Below are 20,231 nucleotides of genomic sequence, written 5' to 3'. Positions count from 1 at the left end.
TGCTAACCATTTTTAACACAAAATGTACATACCAAAGAATCAAAAAGTATGCTACATATATAGGTAATCGAAATATTCTCATTGCCCTTGATACAATCCACTGTTCATCAATACTAATCGTCTTCGTGTTCCCAACTGTGGTGTTCCGGACTACGTTATTGCCAGCTGTGAGCACTCCATTCTATCGTCACAAGCCTCCAGTTTTGGAAGAATTTCTCCGAAGGATTCTCCACTGCCACTCAATGACGACAATGTCCGTCGCACACTCCGAGGCTATGTATATCATGCTCCGTCTGTATACCTGTGAAGGCAACGGCGTTGAGCATGCCGATGACGAGTGACAACCAAAGGTAGTTTTCAATCTGAGAGTGTGCTACAATACTGGAGGCTTGAATCCCCTAGGTTCCACATCTGCCAATCTAAAATTTACTTTGTGGAAGAATCTAAACAACATCAAATACAATTCGTGTGCACAGCATACGGCAAAAGTGTGAAGGGAGCCACAAAACCTAGCAATGGTCTTCACAAAAGGGTATAAGGATTATTTACTCACCTCGTTAGATTCCTTATGGACATGATTTAGGGAATGAACAGCACTTTTTACATGACTATGATTACCTCCAACTTTTCTTCTTCATTTCCTTTTTTTGTTCCTCTTCTGACCCCCCTGGATACACAACTACCCGGAAATACTCTCCCATGGACACTGTTTTCTGCATAATACTCCCACTTGGCAGACAAGTCTTTCTTGGCAATACTAGGTAAGAAACGCCAATCCAGGGATTTGGAGGACGTGGAGTTGAGGGAACAGCAAGTGAGGGACGTGGAGGGACGATCGAAATGAGCGAGCGAACAACCGAAAACACGACAAGGCACGCATCCATGAAATGCGCATGCTTCGATTTGCTTCCGAGGGAGTTTGATAATGTTTTGCTTGCCTATCATGTTCATTTTTTAAATTCTAATTATCCCATGGCATAGCTGCCATCTCTTCTTCGTGGGTGAACTTTTTGTTTTCGTTGCTTATGTTTTTTGCCCTGTGATGAGTCTGTCTTATTGAATGACGGACACAAAGCCAATTCTGTAGGCATCGCAGTCTGAGGATTTTCTGATTCTCGGATTATGATGGATGCCGTTGACGCGACGAGAGCTTTCTGAGGGTTTTTGACTTTCTGTGCTGCGCTTCCCTGGTTTTTTATCTGTTCTTCGTGGTGTATTTCACTGTTGCATTTCTTCGATACTTATGGAATCTTAATCTGATCTTTTTGACTTCATATTTTCATTTCTTCGTTGAAGTTGTTGATAAACAGACCTCGACTTGACCGCGGGTACGGATCAGCATGTCAAGCTTTTAGACACCCACCTGGTCCATTCTACAAGACATAGCCAAGACCTGGAGTTTTACAAGAGTACTATTGGATCGAAAAAGAGGGGTGTATTATTCCACAGTAAAGAACGCCCGCTAATGCAGTATTTTGGTCGTCGCACGCTGCGAGACAATGTACAGATGATTCGTAACAGGGGCGATATTGTTCGACTCGGACCGCAACCCAACTCAACTCTCGAAAATACGAATATAACAAAACTTATTTCAGGAACCGTCCAAGAGCACCACCGATGTTCTTCAGATCAAGCAAGAAGGTATCGTGACCGAACAGGGAGAGATCTTCACCAAGCTCAATGTGCTCAACGTTCTTGTTACCACCGGCCCGGAGAGTTTCGGCGATCTCACGCTGTTGCCATGCCGGGAACAGTATATCACTGGCGACACCCATGACGAGAACCGGGTGGTTCTTCAGCGGCGAAAGACCGGCAATCAGGTCTGCCGGGGGTCCTTCGGTTTCCTGAGGGGAGACAGATTGGTCGGCGGGCGGCACGGAGGCAGTAGCCTGGGGCTGCTCCTCGTATGGCTGCTCAGGCAATGTCAGGCTGCAGGATGAATCTGTGATACTGGAGGACATATCACCCTGAGCGATGCGAGCCTCGGCCTCAGCGCGACGAAGGCGAGTTTCGCTTTGGTGAGTATGACCCAGGTCGAACAGGTCCATGGCCTTGGAGACATACAGGAGACTATTAGGATCGTATTCGAGACAGAACTTCTCGCCAGCATGGTCGAGATAAGTCTCAATGAGGAAGTCAGGGCACAGCGCAGGCTGTTTGCTGGGATCAGCACGGCGACGACCGAATCGTTGCTCCCATTCGGGACCGCTGCGATAGGTGACAGTGGCAATCTCACGCGCAAGCTTCATACCCGAGTGCGGAGGGATAGCATCGTAGTAGAAGCCACGGGCCCAATTCGGGTCCATCATCAACACCTGTCGCTGTGTGTGTCGCATGGCAATGCTGTACGGGTGACTGCGAGCACAGCCACTGATACTGACGATCTTGCCCACACGTTCAGGGAACAGTACACCAGCTGCCAAACTCTGCATTCCTCCCATGCTGGATCCGACGGAAGCAGCCAGCTTCTGGATACCCAGACCGTCAAGAACACGGAACTGAGCCCGTACCATGTCGTCCAGGGTGAGAATTGGGAACCGCGTTGCGTATCGCTCGCCGTCTGAGGGGTCCTTCGAGGAAGGGCCTGTGCTGCCATAACAACCACCTAGCACATTGGTACAGATCACATAGTACTTATTGGTATCCAGAGGCAGTCCGGGTCCAATGAACTTCTCCCACCAGCCCGGCTTCGGGTTAGACGCAGTGCTGTGAGCATGACTTGAGGCTGACAAGCCGGTGTGTAAAAGGATAGCGTTGCTTTTATCAGCATTCAGCTGACCCCATGTCTCATAAGCAATGTCGAATTCTGGCAGCACGCCGCCCCAGTCAAGAAGTAGCGGCTGGTCACAGTGAAATCGTTCATGCTGACCGGTAGTATAGGAGGGCTCAGGACCAGATTCGAGCGACCTAGCGTTGAGCATAGCCGATTTAGCCTCTTGGGCATCGAGACAAGGAAAAGACATAGCAGGGTTGGACGAGTCTTTCGCAGTAGCTGACAGTCCCTTTCGCGGTGGTGCGGCGTGTAGCAGTCGGGAATGCGCCGATAACGGCCGACTGGCGCCGGTGAGCAGTGATGTGGGCTCGCTGGGTCGCCATTGAGAGGAGCGGAGGGTCCGTGAGGCCGAGCGGGCGGCGCTCTGAAGCGAACGCATTGCGACGATTTCGAGAATTCGGTTTGAACGAGAACCAGTTCGCCGCGGGCAGCTCTTTAAGGGCATATTATATTGCCCGATCGCGCAGGCGGAGAGACAATCTTATCGCCTCAGGCACGCACGCCTGGCATGGCGTCATCTTCCTTACCGTTGATTGGTTAGAATCCGGCATTTTCCCCGGTCCCGCATCTATAAGCTACAGTGGATTACATATCATCTTTCCAAGATTCCCGGTGAAGGATTATTCATGTAATTGGATTTAAAGTCGTTTCTGTGGTGTGATATTCATTTTGTTCCCAAGGTCTGCCAGAACGCCTCGCTCACTTTTAATTCTAATGCTAACAATGCGGGTATTCGATCACTCGATACAAGGAAAGAAAGACAAGAAAACGCCGAATACGGTACCAGTGCAACAAGACCGGTAAAAAATATATCATGACTGAATCAGCTTCTTCAGCTTGTTTAGGAGCTTCCAGTAGATCTCGTAGAGTTCGTCGACCCAGAACTCTCTAATGTCAGCGAAGACAGGACAATGGTGTCATTGTTGGGCCGAATATCAATGGCTGCAGCGTACATGCACCGCCAACCATCACAGTTTGCATGAAATACCATTTTATCCCCACTGGGAGATATAGTTGCACCGCCAGGAGCCTCGAGGCCGAAGTCTTCTGTCTGAAGGAGCGGCCTATCTGCTCTCTTGTAGGGTCCCTTGATCGACTTCGAATGGGCATATTTGACGTTGTAGCCCAGCGAGGTAAAACAGTGAGACGAGAAAAAAAGGTAGTATGTGCCGTTTTCAGTGCGTATGATGTCCGGCGCTTCGACTAGCGGGCCATCAATCTTGTTGATGTCGAGGATGATCACTGGTTCGCCGACTTTGGTGATACCATCACTTTTTAACTCCTGTAGGAAGATCGGTACAGATTTGCGGGGTGAATTGCTATTACCGCAGGCGCCCCCGGATCCAACGCTGTTGCCGTCACCCTTGTAGACCAAATAGAGCTTGCCGTCCGTGTCTCTGAATGGAGATGGATCAATGGCACCCCCGTATTCGTGTGGGCAAGCCAGTGATTCATTGAGAGGAATATATGGCCCCATTGGGTCTATTCCATTCGATACTGCTGCTCCAATGCAGTGGTGTGGGGAGAAATCCTTCGTCTCTCCTGCGTAATAAAGGACGAATTTCCCATCATCCTGCACAAAATGTAAGAGACTTTTCTTTGAAATAAAGATAAATCCTGTTGACTTACCCGTTGTATCAGATCCGGAGCCCAAGTGTTGACCTTCTTCTGCCACTGACCGACTGTCGGCATCGCATCATAGCCCTCGTGCAAGGTCCAATAGATAAAGTTGGTTGATGTCGCGACGGGCACATGAATCGTATCCGGGTCACCCTTCCTCGGGTTTGTAGCAAACGCATACCATGTACCGTTGTGCTGGATGAGGCCCGGGTCGGGGAAGTCATGGAGAGCCCAAATGGGAGCGTTTTCCTTGACAGTATAGGTCAGGTCATCGATATTTGACCCAGTTGGCTTCCACATATCTGGGTAGTCATGATGTCTGGTGAGCACGATTGAAAGGGTGATCATGAGAACAATAATGGCTAGCACCAAGGACCCAATGACACTGAAAAAAGCAATACGCCGCATTGTCCAAGGCTGCGCAAAGAATTCTCTCTTTTCAACAATCTCAAGATTTGGTGACTGCTTTGATTCCGAGGCTGTGTTGCTTGATATACTGCCATTTTCTCCACCTCCTTCAAATACCTGGACAGATGGCAACGGTTTGGGGGATAAATCATCCCTGTGTCGCGCGAATAAAAGGTCCATCATTTTCACGGTCAGTCAAGTATTGTTGATTGGCAAAAATAGAGTCGCAAAAAGTATATCTCGGTGTGAAGTCGTGAAACAAGCTTTGACGGAGAGGGCCTGACAAAATATGGGCCAACTATGAAGATGGGGCTGTGGATAGACAAGGCTCTGCACGAGTCAAACAAGGTGAACCTATGGTCAATAAGGCTGTCTATCCACCTCTCCGCCTATGAGGCCAGTTTCGATCATTGGGGTCTGATTAAAGTCGTAGGGAGATAAGAAAAAGAAAAAGTAAAAAAAAACAAAGGGACGCCTAGTGAGCGGCGACTTTACTTATACCACGTCTACAGTGTACACAGACACGGTTGATGGCGGCTAACGTTAGCGAGGGCTAGTGCTGCGAAATGGGGGCATCAGGGCCGAGGCGCCACCTATTGGGCGCGACTGGGGTGACTCGTAGATGCTCTGGGGCCTAAAGTTTGGGAAAAGAGCGCAGACCCGTATAACAACCGTGGAGATGGGGGTCCTTTGGTTGTGCGGTCGCATCTGGACTAAACAGTCCTAATCATACAACCAGAAAAGAGGATTTCACCATCAAGTCTGAATTAAGGAACGGCCCCGTCTTCTCTGCGTGTCTTGGTGTAGTATTATGAGAACCCTAGGCAGCACCCGATACGACATAGACCCATGGACCCTAGATCTGCCCCATTATCTGAGACGGAGGCCTAAGTCGCGGTGAAACGGTGTTCTTCTCCATGCCAAGCTTTTGAATATTTCATGGAAGGTTCAGCAGGGCCAATGAGTGCACTCTTACTATCACTATCTGTCAGCTTATCTGATTCTATTTCCGGCATAGTGTGGCCCCGTCTCCTGTTGATCCATTGGGGGCGGCGAAGTTACTATGGCCCTCGGGCTTTTCGCTCTTGTACAGAGTACATTTGGGCCCGTGACTCCCGGATCTTTGCCCAAAATATCTGCAAGTGAGAATTGCCCAGAGATTAGTCTCTGTCGCGTGGTCGGCTCCCATGGAACAATCTTTGTTCTCTGGAGGGTTTCGCGGTTTCACTAAACTGTGGGGAAACACGAGGGTTCCACCAAGTGTAAAATCGGGCCCAGGCAGCACGATTCAATTTATTTTTTCGATGCGTCCATGGATTAAACCATACAGACACTCATTTTTTCAATAATACGGCGTCAATGAATTGCACCATAAAGTACATGCCAAGATCAAACCAGGTGAGAGCAGAGAATTCAGAAAGTTCCGGGCCACACAGACCAGGCTCCCCGCCCACGTGGGACTCATAAATACCAGCACTTCCACGTTTCGCCAAACCCCTGACTCGCACGTTTAGGACTCCAATTTAAAATTACCAGCGTGTCTGGATATGTAATCTAAGTTTGCCGTATACAGGGTAGCCTTAGTTGATACAATAGAAGCCATAGGAAGGTGTTCATGTATTCATCAGAAGATGCTCCACATAAATTCATGTCGCCCAGGTGCTGAACAGAAGCTTCAAGCCGTAGTGAAAGTCGATAAGACGTGCATCGGAAAGCTCCTAACAGAATCCATATCAGCATGATTATCTTGTCCGATAGAAGTGGTTTGAAGTTGACTCTATTGATCCATCCTTGATATCCAACCCGTAGATTCATTCACGAATATGCTCAGGTGATAGATTTTCTGAATTCGATTTGACTCTCTCAGTCAAAAATTCAGAGGGACTGGTGTGATAAGCCCTATTCAATCAATTTACCCATCGCCAGAAGAATACCGTGGCTTAGGTATCTCCATTGAGTGTTTTGATGCTTGAGATCCGACTAAATGAACCGATGATCAAAATAATGTCGTCCAGGAGGATCAAGTAATGTATTCCGGACTTATTGTAATTTGTGTAAGATCTAAATATACTCTATTAGGTCTATTGAAGGCCCTTGTAGTGAGCAAGTCCGACCATTTGTTATGTAATGCAGGTGTCAACAGACCTCGTCTGTCAACGAAGAGATGGTTTACTTTTTACATTTAATCACTTTCAAGAATCAATAATGTTCCACTCAGGCAAAGTTATGTTCCCTTGTATGATGGTCATCTGGTAAACTGAGTTTCGTTTCATATGCAACGAATTGAGGATATTCGATCGCGGAGCTGAAACCTCGAGGATAAAGGCTTCTCCCAAAACACACACTGGGAGCTCAGATTTGTCGGATATCATAACATCAAATGAACAACAATCCGGCCTTGCGAGACTTTATTTAGCTACAATTCCTATCTTGCTTGAAAGGGGGCTAATATCGAACTTGGGTCACAACAATTTGCCTCATCCAAGGGTGCCAGGTACCTACTCAGCGGGATGTTATGAATAACCTCACTCTCATCATTCCGGCTCAATCCAATCCTCGCCATCATTCTCTCTATCACACGACATGTTCGACTAGGACTAAGATCAACTAAATTTCCAGTTCTGCGTCAATAATTTGAGAATTTCAAAGATCTCGTCCAGAGAGATCTTTGTCGCTTGAGCCCTGGAGGCGCTACAGTGAAGTAGGATTGTCTGTCTTGTAGAACACCAATTTCATTCCTATGATGGAATTGCTGAATGCCAATTTTGTGTCGGCCCATTCTACTCGTCAACCGGCTAATCCGGTGCATGTGTAGGCCGAGCTTAGCTAGCTTGGCATGCAGAATCCGTTTCAGATTTACTGCTAATTTGAAACCTTCGCATGGTCGGTCAAGCATGAAGGAACTAGGAACATCCATTGGTCACACTGCGTACCTAGCTTCGCATCTGGCCTAAATATGCAGAGCCTAGTACAGGTGCATTGATACTCTGACTATACTAAGCGACCCAGGCCACTTTAAACAAAAGAGTTCTTGAGAAAGGTGGCCTGTTACTCAAGTACTCGAGGCGCGCGCAGGGATAGTTGGGCATTCTAGGATGGTTGATCCCTTCTGATTGAGGCAGGCATCCGGAAAAAAAGATAAGATGGTAATATTTAGTATGACGCCGGACCGGCACAAACTGCCGTTCATAATGGAGGAAGAATCTCCACCAGAAAAATGGGGTTAAGATCAATATCCGGGTATTAAGTTTCGGGTGGCTCGAGGGGGGTTCAGGGCGATCATTCACACCATTATCGGAACGACTGGAAATGCGGGGGTTATAGCAATTAGCTTGAGTATATGTGAAACAGACCACGCAGATGCAAAAAAATTATCCGGGAAATGAAGATATACATACTTCCTACCAAACAAAAAGGGGGACGCCAAGCCACGTGAGCGAGCTCCACTCCCAAAGTACGTAGATACGCTTCGTTGGGCATGCGCATACGCAATCCTTTTGACAGGGCTCATGAAGAAAAGGGCCGGTGCCAGCGCTTATTTTATAATCTTCAGCTTCTTTTCTTTCGATTTCGACCTGGCTGGAGGCCTAATCTATTTGGCGCCCCCTTTTCTGTTTGCGGCATCCCGGCATCGGGGAGTTGCATTGCCATAGACGACGGATCGAGCATCCACATGAGTTCTAGAAATACTGACATGCCAATTCTCCGATCCTGCGAAGCTTAAATTCCGACGCGACCACGCGATTTTTTGCTCGGGAATCTCCAACTCGCCGATCAAGCCCGAGCTTCCAGATACGAGGCCAAGTCCCGCACCGAGAAAGCCAAGCCACGCACTTGGAACGTGGGAATCTGCCCTGTCGCACCGAGTGCGCGTGGCTATCGCAATTTTTGCCAGGGGCGCAATCCAACCGGAGAAAAACCGTCCATCATGCCAACCTTCCGGAGGGCAATATTCGCCATTATCTGCCTAATCGCCCTCGTCGTTTTCCTCCGTCATTCGAGCCGAGACGCCGATGTCCCCGGCGCGCCGGGCTACAGACCTGTTCAGGGGATTTTTGAGGAAGAACAGGACGCAAACGCGCGATCGGAACTTAAGAAGACCAGCAGTCGTGGTCAGTTACCCCTCGGCGCGACACCGACCGCGCCGCTACGCGAACGCCTCCGTTTCCAATTCCCCTACGATATAAGCAAAAGCTTCCCCGCATACATTTGGCAAACGTGGAAATACGATCCTTCGTCTGAGTACTTTGGTGATGAATTCCGGGGCACAGAGGCTAGTTGGACGAATCTGCACCCCGGATTCCAGCACGAGGTCGTCCCCGATGACACGCAGCGACATCTGATTTTATATCTCTACGGATCCGTCCCGGATGTCTTCGAGGCATACGACTCTCTGCCCCTACCTGTCATGAAGGCGGATTTCTTCCGATACCTGGTTCTTCTCGCTCGCGGCGGGATCTACAGCGACATCGACACCTTGGCGCTGAAGCCGGCGGGATACTGGCTCCCGGAGGAACTCGATCGGTCAACCGTGGGATTCATTGCTGGTATTGAGGCGGATCCCAACCGCCCAGATTGGCACGAGTGGTACTCCCGTCGCATTCAATTCTGCCAATGGACTATCGTTTCGAAGCCCGGTCATCCCATTCTGCGTGACATGGTTGCTTACGTTACTGAGGAGACTCTGCGGATGAAGAAGGCCGGAATCCTCAAGGTGGGCAAAATGGACAAGACCATTATGGAGTTTACGGGTCCTGGAGCTTGGACAGATGCTGTCTTCCGCTACTTCAACAATCCGGAGTACTTCAATATCCAGCCCGGGGATAAGAACATCACATATGAAGACTTCACCGAACAAACAACGGAAAGGAAGGTCGGCGATGTGGTTATCTTGCCAATTACGAGCTTCAGTCCTGGCGTTGGACAAATGGGAGCAGGTGAAACCGATGACCCTATGGCTTTTGTGAAGCATAACTTTGATGGTATGTCCAATCCAACCTAAACGTCATGTAGTCATAAAACCGGGACCAAATGCTGACCCTCTACTTTCCAGGCTCATGGAAAACTGATCCATCTCTGTAAAACATCCCGGCTACTTCATTGATTTTTTACAACATCATTTCCCGAATGGGGCCATGACATTTCACGTTACTCTTTGGACGCTGCATTGCGCAGATTGTCTCACCTTGGCAGGCTCATTCCAAGCCTTATACCCTTCTGCCAGACTCGACATTCTAGTCATACCTGTGCCTGCAGAATTTGCTGTTACGTTATGATCATCCACCTTCCACCTCCGTTATCCACCCCCAATTTCTCCAAACGCCCAATTGCCTCTTGTCACTCCCTTTCTATCGCGGATGCCCATAGGCACCGATAGGTTTTCTCCTTGTGACACGGACGGCTGATGTTTCATGATCCCTCGCACATATGATTCCCATAATTGTTATTGCTTTTTTTTATTCTGTTTCTTGTTCTATATACTATTCCGACATATTAGCTAGATGGACTGTGGATCCTCTCGGTGAAATTTATGATAGACGGGCTTTTTTTTATCTTTGGTATTTACTTGTGCAATGTCTCGATTCACAGGTAGCATTTAAACCACTGGAACAGGAAGTGGAAGTGGCGACGCCTTAAGAAATTCCAGCAACCTTCAGTGTTGGAAATCCAATAAAAGCGAGTAGTGAGATCCCGAGATGCTCCATTCGGCATATATGTACTTATCTGTCGATCAAGCAAAGTATAAAATATAAACAAGAAAACAAAAAAAGCCGCCATTCATCGAAGAAAATCATCGTAGAGTTGCGCTAGGTATTCAGCCAGGTGCATTGCAAATTGCAAGTTCATTGGACCATATGGAGGAAATATTGCAATTCAACCCATGTCCTCCGAAACAAAGATGTGTTCAGAGCGATAAACAAGTTAGAGAGAAGCCAGAAACCAAGGTTGAAGAAACTTGTAGGGTATCAGAGTGGGGGAAGGTGGTGTAGAAGGGTCCAAGCCCTGACGTCAGACTACAAGGTCATGGAGACATGAGCTGTGTCCCTGCATAGGATGAAACAATCATCCAAGCAAGATGGAGATCATCACCGTCCCCCACGTCTAAGGCGTGGGGGTAGGGAGCAGAGAGTGGGAGAGCTAAGGGTGTTGATATGGCCTACTTCAAGGGCCAGAGCTAGGCGAGAATATTCTCCAGCCATATGTGGGATTCATACTCAAGGGCTGGCAGGACCCAAGCAATTAATGCCAATGAGGAAGATGAAATCCAGCACGGTTGTAGATGATATGGCGAGCCAATTTGGTTCGGTCCGAAGGAATGTCAGAGGGAAGGAGCCATAATCCCTTTCTATCTGAGACCCGCGTCGAAGAGGTTGTTGAAACAAAGCATGCTCAATTAAATGAGGTCTCTGCGCGACGAACCATCAAAAGTCACTGAACAAAGGCTCAAATTTCTTCTTCAGGTCATCGGTGTACAGGTTTTGGTTTTTTGTATCAATGTCTGGATAATCTTCGAAATTACCGGCATCGGCGGGGTGGGATACTCGGGGGATAATCGGACCCTTGACACGTTTGTAGTAGAGATCATCCCAAGCAACACCCGTAAAAAACGGGTGCGATTTCACGCGAGTCGAGCCACCAGAGATATGGCCTAGCCGTTCCGAGGGGTTTGTTTTGCAAAGCAGAGTGACGATATTCTGAGCTGCCGGGGGCATATTTGGTGGAAAACGCAGCCGGCCTTCCACAATCTGTTCGTAAATGCGCATGGGATTTTGATCCCAAAATGGAGGCTGTCCAACCAAGAATTCGTAAATGAGGATTCCCAGAGCCCACCAGTCCACTGCGAGTCCGTGTCCGCTATTATGAATGACCTCCGGAGCCAAATATTCGGGGGTTCCACATAGAGTATAGGTTTCACGGTTATCCACTTGCTTCGCAAAACCAAAGTCCACGAGCTTGATATGTCCGTCCGCATCGAGGAGAATGTTCTCCGGCTTCAAGTCACGGTAGGCGACACCGTGGATATCATGCAGGAACTCAATCGTCATGGCAATTTCTGCCGCGTAGATCCTCGAGGTTTCTTCGTTAAACCGGCGCGAACGTCGAAGGTATGTGAAAATCTCGCCTCCAGGGCAAAAGTCCAGCTGCGGCTTGGATTAGCACCCTGCAAGCACCAAGGTAAGAAACGGCGGGCCCATACCAGCATGTACAAGTTTTGCTCATCTGAGAATGATGCCACGAGGGTTGTGATAAAAGGATGACCGACGACTGCCGCAAGACTCTTGCGCTCGTTGCGCACATGTTCAACTTGCTTCAACTTGATCACTGTTGCCAGCCAGGTTAGGGCCAGATTCGTACGGTTGAGAGACGAAAGCGTACTCACCATCGGCCTTGCGAAGTATCTTCAATGCGTAGACTTTGGACTTATCCTTCTGGTCTTTTAATCTTGCAAGCCACACTCGGGCGAAAGTACCTAGAAGCACCCGAAGAAAAGATTGTCAGATCGCAAAATATGAATAGCGATAAGCTCACAGAGCGAAGGGAGGGTCCTAACCAGTGCCCAGGGTCTTCAAAAGAGCAAAATCATTCACATGCAAGTTTCTCGAGGAAATACACAGTTGTTTTTCGTCCTGGCGCTCGGTGATGAGGAACGGGTTCAAGGCTCGAGCCGGAGCGCGGAAGGCCTGGACCAGCTTCTTCTCCGTCTGGTGGAGATCGTGGGTCCGCATAATGTTGGTAATGGGAGGAAAGTTGTTGGCTTTCCCTTCAGAAGGTGCAGTATGCTCGATTGACCCGGTTGCCATTGGAATGACCGAGCATCTCCGTTTCGTCGCGGTCGAGAGGGACGGGGGAAAAAAAGTATAGAGTCCACCCCGTTAGCGCGCCACACCAGATCGCGTCAGTAACGCAGCCTTGGATTTGGAGGCTCCTAGAGCAAACAAAGCAACATTTGCCAGTTTGAATACCCAGATGGAAATGGGGAGACGGGGGTTCGAGCACAAGGCGCGGGGCAGAATAGTTGTGAAAGGAAGTTCTGCCAGCTCTGACGTATCCCACGGGGGCGGGGCTGGACGGGGAAGTACGGTGATAAATCGGAACCTTTTTGTGCTGACATTTGCTTTTTTTGTTCTTTTGACCCCGAATTGATAACATCGTGAGATATATTTAGTATTCAAAGTAGACACATGGTGTAAGCTGAGCATGGACTATGTCTATACTGGAAGTCTCTATATACGTGGGCGCTATCACCTACATATACACCAAGGTATCACAAAGCATATTGAACCAGGCACAGACTGAGCTAGCAAAGAGTAAAGGATTTCATTTACCAGGTTCCGATCTATATGCGAACAAGGCTCTTCAATGTTTATAATACATCCCGAAAATAAAATAGATAGGAATAGAGTCCATGCGATTCCGAAGTCAGCTGGTCCGGATCTCGATCCTGGAGATTCGGGGCGCGCGGACCCCCCAGAAGAGCCATCGCATACATTTTTGGGTTGGAACAAAAGATGGTAGAAAATGATGCGATCATTTAACGCTGAGAAGCGAAGGCGCATGGGGTGGTTGCAAAGCAACAAAGCAAGACACTCAAGATTTGGAGTTCAGAATCAAACCAACAATCAAACTGGTAGTCGCGTTAGCAGAGTCACTGGTGCAATGTTCAAGGTTTCGTCTAATTCCAAAACATACCCGTACAGACCGAGAACTTCGCCGAAAATAAGAATCAGGATCATGCCTACGTAGACACGAGACTGTTGCATGTATGCCCGAACACCCTGAGACGGCCATTAGCATCAGGCATACCCCATATGTGACGTAGCATCCTTACCGCATCACCAACGATACCAATTGTATACCCGGCGGCCAGACCCGAGAGACCGACTGATAATCCAGCAGACAAATGCAAGATCGACCTGTGTCCACATCAGCTTCCGTCCGAGAACACCATCTTCATCCAACCTACGCGTATAAGCTTGTGTTCGCCTCTGGTTGACATGCTCCTGCGATAAGGACCGCAATGACGAGGCCATAGACTGCGATAATACCGGACATGACGACGGGGATGAGGGACTGGAGAATACGAGTTAGTAGGTTTGCTGCACATTCCCAGGAGACCACATTACTTGCCTTCATAATCAAGTCCGGTCGGTACGAACCGACACCGGCAATACCGATGCCAGACTTTGCTGTGCCATATGCTGCTCCTGCGCCTGTTCGGGGTCAGCTGTGAGTCTCCGATCATATCAGGTCATGTGTCCAGCCACGTACATCCGAAGATCATCTTGAAGGGGAGTTATTAGCGAATTAGGACATTTCGGTTATCTGATAAGACTCACTGCAGAAGCAATTCCGGCCTAATAAGCAATATTGTTAGTGTGTCATTCCTCTAGCTCAAAGCTCAAAGTCCGGAGCTTGAAGCTCCTGTAGGTTGGGCGACTCACGAAGGAGAGGAACGGGGCAAACTTGGGCGCAAGCTCGCTTTCAACCATGATGGGTAGATTTGGCGGAAGGACCAGGGAGAAAGAAAAAAAAAAAGGATGAAGCCTCGTCGAAGGGAGACTAGAATGAGGGGTTAGAGGGAAAGGAAGCAAGAGGTAGTACTTGCGGTTGCTGTTTGGTGTTGGTTTGTCACTTTTGGTCCGCCGTAGCCACTCTCGCGCTTCCCCCTCGGTGTGACCAACCGTGACATTACCTTACCGCCTGATGAGGATCAGCACCTCCTTAACTCCGCCTATCTCCCGTGCAATCCCCCATGAACGGGTACGAGACGTAATTTCATTACACAATACCGGCCGTCCACCTTCAACCTCGATCCTCTCTCTCCTGGTCCCTCCAAAACCCCCCAGTTCTATCGCCAGTGTCAACACTCCTCTGTTCCCCCCTCTACTCTCCTCTTCTCTCCGGCTCTTGGTGGCTTGTAACTGGAGGATGCTGAGGGTATGATATTCCAAGGAGCCCTGACTTAGTTGCGCTCACGGCTCCTGGCGCTCTCCGGCTATTGAATCTCGCCATTCTCAAACCAAACCCAATCTCTAGAGAACAACTGAAGGTTAGCGATGGCATATTGAAGATCCTACTTTTGCACAGACATCACGACTCTTATCACTTCGGATCAAAACCATTGCTCTCTGGGGAATTGCCATTTTCGTTCCACTTGTCCTTCCGTTGTCTACGATCTTGAATCAGCCACTCTTGCGACGTCCTGAACGCTCTCCACGATCGACTCGGATACCACCCCTCCTCCCCTAATTCGAAAACTCCCCACCCTCATCCTTTTTGCCATTTTGGCATCGACATCTTATCCCCTAGATCGGAACCATCGACTCAGTTTCATACTCGGGGGAACATGGCGGATTTGGGGGCCCAGCGTAACCGGAACTACCGGCCTTATGGCGCGGCCTCATCCACACAGCGAGATGCTGCATATTCCGACATATTTGGCGGTGCGCCACCACCAGGCCGTTCCCAGACGATGACCTCGCAGACTCCCCAGCTCCCTCAGGGTCGTGCTCACACTATGTCGTCGCAAGTGCCGCAGCCCCAATTTCATCGGCCGCCGCCCCCGCCAACACGACAAATGCCCAACGGATATGGACCGCCACAATCTGCCCCGGTGAATGGGTACACCCCTGCGCCGCCTTCCGGAGGAGGTTATCAGGCATACAATCCAACTAGTGCGACAATGAGTTCACAGCAGCCGCCGCGACCGTATCCGGGACGTCCCCCCGTGTACCCTCGACCTCATCGCGTGGACTCTAGACAAGGACCGGCCCCCCAATACGCGGATCCCCGTGATTTCAGTCGCCCTATGCCTCCACCTGCCTTAAATTCCGATGCAGGAAGATCACGCTCGATGGCCAAATTGAGTGGACCGTTTCAACAAGCCCCGCCCACGCCGAGCAATTTCAATCACACATCGGCGATCGCTTCTCGCCGAGAACCATACCATGCTGGAGCTCCAACAATGACTCAACTAGGCCGACCAGTCCCAGAAAGACATGGCAATGAGCGAGCCATGTCGATGACCAGCTACGCGTCAGCGCCGGATCACACCCACATCATGGGCAGTGGTCGACAAATTCCCCATCGACGACCACCATCCGGCCATGAACAATCGACTCCTACTAGGTTCGATTCCATGCCTGCGAAAGTCGGCGAAGCATATGCCAATGCTCGCCCGCCCAGTGATGCTTCAACACGATCTCGTACTATGTCGATGGCGTCGACCATTATCCCTGATCGCACGATGAGCGTCCAAAGCCAGTCAACGCAACAATCCGGGCCATTGCTTGTCACAAGTGGCTCGCAGCGCAGAGTCCCCGTGGTTTACCCCGCTTTGCTTTCCCGAGTCGCTGATGTGTTCAGAGAAAAGATCTCGCTCGGTGAGCGTCATAAGAACGGCCTGTCGTATCAGAATGCTTTCTCGGGTACTGATGCGGTTGACTTGATTGGTTCGATTGTCAGAACAAATGATCGAAACCTTGCTCTTCTCTTGGGTCGAGCACTGGATGCTCAGAAGTTCTTCCATGATGTCACTTATGATCATCGTCTTCGAGATGCTCCCGGTGAAGTATATCAATTCAAGGAGACTATGGGAGAGGACACTCTTAGCTCGGAGGTTAATGGCGTTTTCACACTCCTTACTGAATGCTACTCTCCAACTTGTAACCGAGACAGTCTTTGCTATTCCATTGCATGCCCACGACGACTGGAACAGCAGGCTAGGTTGAACCTGAAGCCTCAGCCGGTACTGAGAACCTCGGGCTCCAAGGGCAGCCTGCACATCGACGATGACGATGATAATGATAATCAAAAGCTCTGGATCAACATGGTTCCGAAGGAGGTTTCTGATACGTTGGATGACCGTGAGAAGAAACGTCAAGAGATTATTTTTGAGATTATGTATACGGAACGCGATTTCGTCAAGGATTTGGAATATTTACGAGATTTCTGGATGCGTCCCCTGCGTGCCGCAGGTCCGAACCAGACTTCCCCCATTCCCGAGCACCGGCGAGAAAAGTTCATTCGAACTGTATTTGGAAATTGCTTGGAAGTGCTCAAGGTCAACGGTGGCCTGTGTGAAGCTTTGAACACACGACAGAAGGAAAGCCAAATTGTTCAGACTGTTGGTGATATTTTCCTTCAGCACGTGCCTCGATTCGACCCATTCATTAAGTATGGTGCCAACCAGCTCTACGGAAAATATGAATTTGAGAAGGAGAAGGCATCGAATCAGCCATTCTCCAAATTCGTTGACGATACTGAGCGCCTGAAGGAGTCTCGAAAGCTGGAGTTGAATGGTTACCTCACCAAGCCCACAACCCGTCTGGCTCGATACCCCCTTCTTCTTGAGTCGGTCTTGAAGCATACTGCGGATGACAACCCGGACAAGAAAGACATTCCTGAGGCCGTGAAGATGATCAAGAGCTTCCTATCTCGCGTCAACACTGAGAGCGGCAAGGCTGAAAATCACTTTAATTTAGTGCAGTTAAACGCTGCCCTTAAGTTTGGACCAGGTGACTATGTGGATCTGAAACTTACCGAGGAAAATCGACAAATGCTCTCGAAGATGGCGTTCAAGAAGACCACTGCCGAGAGCTCAGAAGTAACCGCCTATCTCTTCGACCATGCGGTCCTTCTTGTTCGCATCAAGATTGTGAACAAGCGTGAAGAATACCGGGTTTACAAGAAACCCATTCCCCTTGAGTTGTTGGTGATTGCTCAAATGGATGAGGTCGTTCCACGCCTGGGAATTGCAAAGAGACCCTCATCCAGCCTTTTGCCCAATAAAGCTGCGCCAAATCCCCCTCCCGCCAAAGATGGTGGCTTGCCAATTACATTCAGACATCTTGGTAAAGGAGGGTATGAACAGACCCTGTATGCCACATCTCCGACTCAGCGACGGAAATTTATCGAAATGGTGGAAGAGCAACAGAGAAAGCTCTGGGAGCGAAACAGCAACTTCTACAACAAGACAGTCCTTTGCGAGAATTTCTTCTCTGCTATCAACCGTGTCAATTGTCTTGTTCCAGTTGGTAAGTCTCTTCTTGAAATGAGTAAATATCGTGCTATGCTAATGATCCTATAGATGGAGGTCGGAAATTAGTATATGGTACTGACAGTGGTATCTACCTATCTGATCGCTGGCCCAAAGACAAGTCAGCCAAACCTCGTCGGGTGCTAGAGGCCAGCCAGGTTACGCAAATTGATATTTTGGAAGAGTATCAGCTGCTCCTGGTACTGGCGAACAAGACTCTCTCATCTTACCCTATGGAAGCTCTTGAGTTGACAGAGGGTCAGAATGCGATGGCCAAGCGTCCGAAGAAGATCCAAGGTCATGCAAACTTCTTCAAGGCGGGCATTGGTCTTGGGCGGCATCTTGTTTGCTCAGTGAAAACCTCGGCATTGTCTAGTACTATCAAGGTCTACGAGCCAATGGACAACTTGGCAAAGGGAAAGAAGAAGTCTGCGGTGAGCAAAATGTTCCAGAGTGGGCAGGATACATTGAAGCCATTCAAGGAATATTATATCCCAGCTGAATCGTCTTCAATCCACTTCCTGCGTTCAACACTGTGTGTTGGCTGTGCTCGAGGCTTTGAGGTTGTCAGTCTCGAAACCACAGAGACACAGTCTCTATTGGACCAGGCCGATACCTCTCTTGACTTTGTTGCACGTAAGGAAAATGTGAAGCCCATTCACATTGAACGCATGAATGGAGAGTTCCTTCTGAACTACAGTGATTTCTCGTTCTTTGTCAACCGCAATGGATGGCGAGCTCGTCCAGACTGGAGGATCTCATGGGAGGGTAACCCGAACGCATTCGCCCTGTCTTACCCATACATTCTGGCATTTGAGCCCAACTTCGTTGAGATTCGACATGTTGAAACTAGCGAACTGATTCACATCATGACTGGGAGAAATATCCGCATGCTGCATTCTTCCACCCGAGAGGTACGTTGTCTTCAATTATTGCTGATGGTGTCGCTTACTAATGTTCTAATCTAGATCATCTATGCATATGAAGACGAGAAGGGTGAGGATGTGGTTGCTAGTCTGGACTTCTGGAGCAAACCCCAACAAGTTTAATTCTAGCGGCTCGCGCAACCACCTCCAAAAAACGGTTTCAAACGTCCTTCCCTCCCTAGCCCAGCCCTCTTTCATTAGAGAGTTGGCATTCCAGGAATCTCGGTGCCTGGGTTATTCGCTTATGATAATTACCTTTGGACTATGGCAACCAAGCAGCATGCAAGCAGCTGTCCTACTCTCAATCCTGCAGGGCCCTCGACGTCTCCATGCGCTACCTTTCGGGCCTACCCACCATGCCTTTGTATCTCGTGTTTTCTCTGAATCCGGACAATCATTCCCTGTCAGTGTCCTCTGTGATGTATACTAGGTCTTGACAAGTGTCTGGTCCACGCCATTTCACCTTTCATCAACACCACTTCCTCTCAATCCCGTTTCCTCAAAAGAACCTCAATAAGAGTGTTCCTCTCTTGTCTCGTTTCTGTGTGTACAATGGAGCGCAAATACCACTTCTTGCGTGTCTGCTTTTCTCTTTTCGCCTCGCCTTTTCTTTCTCCTACATTTCTGCATTTTTCTCTTTCTTCTTCGTCTTTCTTAAAATTTTATTCATCTCTTTCACCCCTTTTTATCTCCGTGTTTCTTGTTTTCTATGTTCCGCATGTCCTGCGTGATGACCAGGTTTATTTCTCATCCAAATCTTTCAATTAGCCTGTTCTGTTCCATCCATTACCTTTGTTTTGTAATGTTGATGGTAGCACTGCAGTGGGGGTGTTTAATATTGAAGCACAGAGTTGATCTCCCTGAGCTGGTCGCTGATTACTGGGTTCTGAAGTAAGGACCATCGGAGGTCCAGCCAAGCGGTTGAAGCAAGTACCTAGGTAAAATGTATCTAGGTAGACACCTATGTATATAGAATGCCCACTAGATTTATGAGTGACTTTTGTTTTCATGTTAGCCCTGGAGCTAGGGAGTACGCTCTCCATAGCCAAAGGAGCAGTTAGAGCCATGTCGTTTGTTTCGTGGAATAATTAATATGATGCATATCTTATTTCAATAACTGCCTAATATGTACTCGATGTTCTTCTTTTTTTTTTTTTCCCTACTTCTTTATGATCACATAACAGCTTCACAGTTTGACAGTCTGTCTCCATACATTACTTCTAACGCATCACCCACCGCTCGAGTTCAGTGAACCCAATTTGGCTTTTTCCCTGCCAGCACTATATTCCTTAGGTAACCCTCAGTTCGACTTCTTCTAGGATCAGATGTCCAGAACATCACAACAAGCTGCTATCCACGAGGGATGAGGTCAAATCTATGTGATTTGAAACAGGTATCAGGCATTGACATTCTGAAAGTTCTTCAATGAATGGATCCTCACTACCCAGACTATCACAAGTCAGAA

At 48.7% G+C, this 20,231-nt stretch overlaps 6 protein-coding genes across 6 annotated transcripts; 2 read left to right on the top strand and 4 right to left on the bottom strand.

The window, feature by feature from the left end:
* Positions 1-1,586: 1,586 nt before the first annotated feature.
* Positions 1,587-3,152, bottom strand: N7484_003596 (homoserine O-acetyltransferase family protein; the record flags this gene model as incomplete). Its single annotated transcript, XM_057114016.1, has 1 exon — positions 1,587-3,152. The coding sequence occupies one exon, from the start codon at positions 3,150-3,152 to the stop codon at positions 1,587-1,589; it is 1,566 nt and encodes a 521-aa protein (XP_056974156.1).
* A 462-nt stretch (positions 3,153-3,614) lies between these two features.
* On the bottom strand, positions 3,615-4,801 carry N7484_003595 (glycoside hydrolase family 43 protein; the record flags this gene model as incomplete). Its single annotated transcript, XM_057114015.1, has 2 exons — positions 3,615-4,346; positions 4,403-4,801. The coding sequence occupies 2 exons, from the start codon at positions 4,799-4,801 to the stop codon at positions 3,615-3,617; spliced, it is 1,131 nt and encodes a 376-aa protein (XP_056974155.1).
* A 3,928-nt stretch (positions 4,802-8,729) lies between these two features.
* Positions 8,730-9,883, top strand: N7484_003594 (glycosyltransferase family 32 protein; the record flags this gene model as incomplete). The annotated part of the gene is made up of 2 exons (XM_057114014.1): positions 8,730-9,783; positions 9,855-9,883. The coding sequence occupies 2 exons, from the start codon at positions 8,730-8,732 to the stop codon at positions 9,881-9,883; spliced, it is 1,083 nt and encodes a 360-aa protein (XP_056974154.1).
* A 1,340-nt stretch (positions 9,884-11,223) lies between these two features.
* On the bottom strand, positions 11,224-12,603 carry N7484_003593 (cAMP-dependent protein kinase; the record flags this gene model as incomplete). The annotated part of the gene is made up of 4 exons (XM_057114013.1): positions 11,224-11,943; positions 12,000-12,124; positions 12,183-12,272; positions 12,354-12,603. The coding sequence occupies 4 exons, from the start codon at positions 12,601-12,603 to the stop codon at positions 11,224-11,226; spliced, it is 1,185 nt and encodes a 394-aa protein (XP_056974153.1).
* Positions 12,604-13,390: 787 nt separating this feature from the next.
* On the bottom strand, positions 13,391-14,292 carry N7484_003592 (V-type proton ATPase proteolipid subunit; the record flags this gene model as incomplete). The annotated part of the gene is made up of 7 exons (XM_057114012.1): positions 13,391-13,427; positions 13,493-13,578; positions 13,632-13,716; positions 13,767-14,013; positions 14,072-14,084; positions 14,140-14,157; positions 14,245-14,292. 7 exons carry the CDS (start codon positions 14,290-14,292, stop codon positions 13,391-13,393), a joined length of 534 nt encoding a protein of 177 aa, XP_056974152.1.
* Positions 14,293-15,149: 857 nt separating this feature from the next.
* rom2 (putative Rho guanyl nucleotide exchange factor (Rom2)) lies at positions 15,150-18,889 on the top strand (the record flags this gene model as incomplete). The annotated part of the gene is made up of 3 exons (XM_057114011.1): positions 15,150-17,838; positions 17,892-18,754; positions 18,809-18,889. 3 exons carry the CDS (start codon positions 15,150-15,152, stop codon positions 18,887-18,889), a joined length of 3,633 nt encoding a protein of 1,210 aa, XP_056974151.1.
* Positions 18,890-20,231: the final 1,342 nt, after the last annotated feature.

Source organism: Penicillium longicatenatum (genome assembly GCF_028827895.1).
Source record: "Penicillium longicatenatum strain IBT 33135 chromosome Unknown contig_2_segment0_segment0, whole genome shotgun sequence".
Classification (NCBI taxonomy): Eukaryota; Fungi; Ascomycota; class Eurotiomycetes; order Eurotiales; family Aspergillaceae; genus Penicillium; species Penicillium longicatenatum.
The sequence above is the reverse complement of the archived record's forward strand: the minus strand, read 5'-3'. Positions and strand labels throughout refer to the sequence as shown.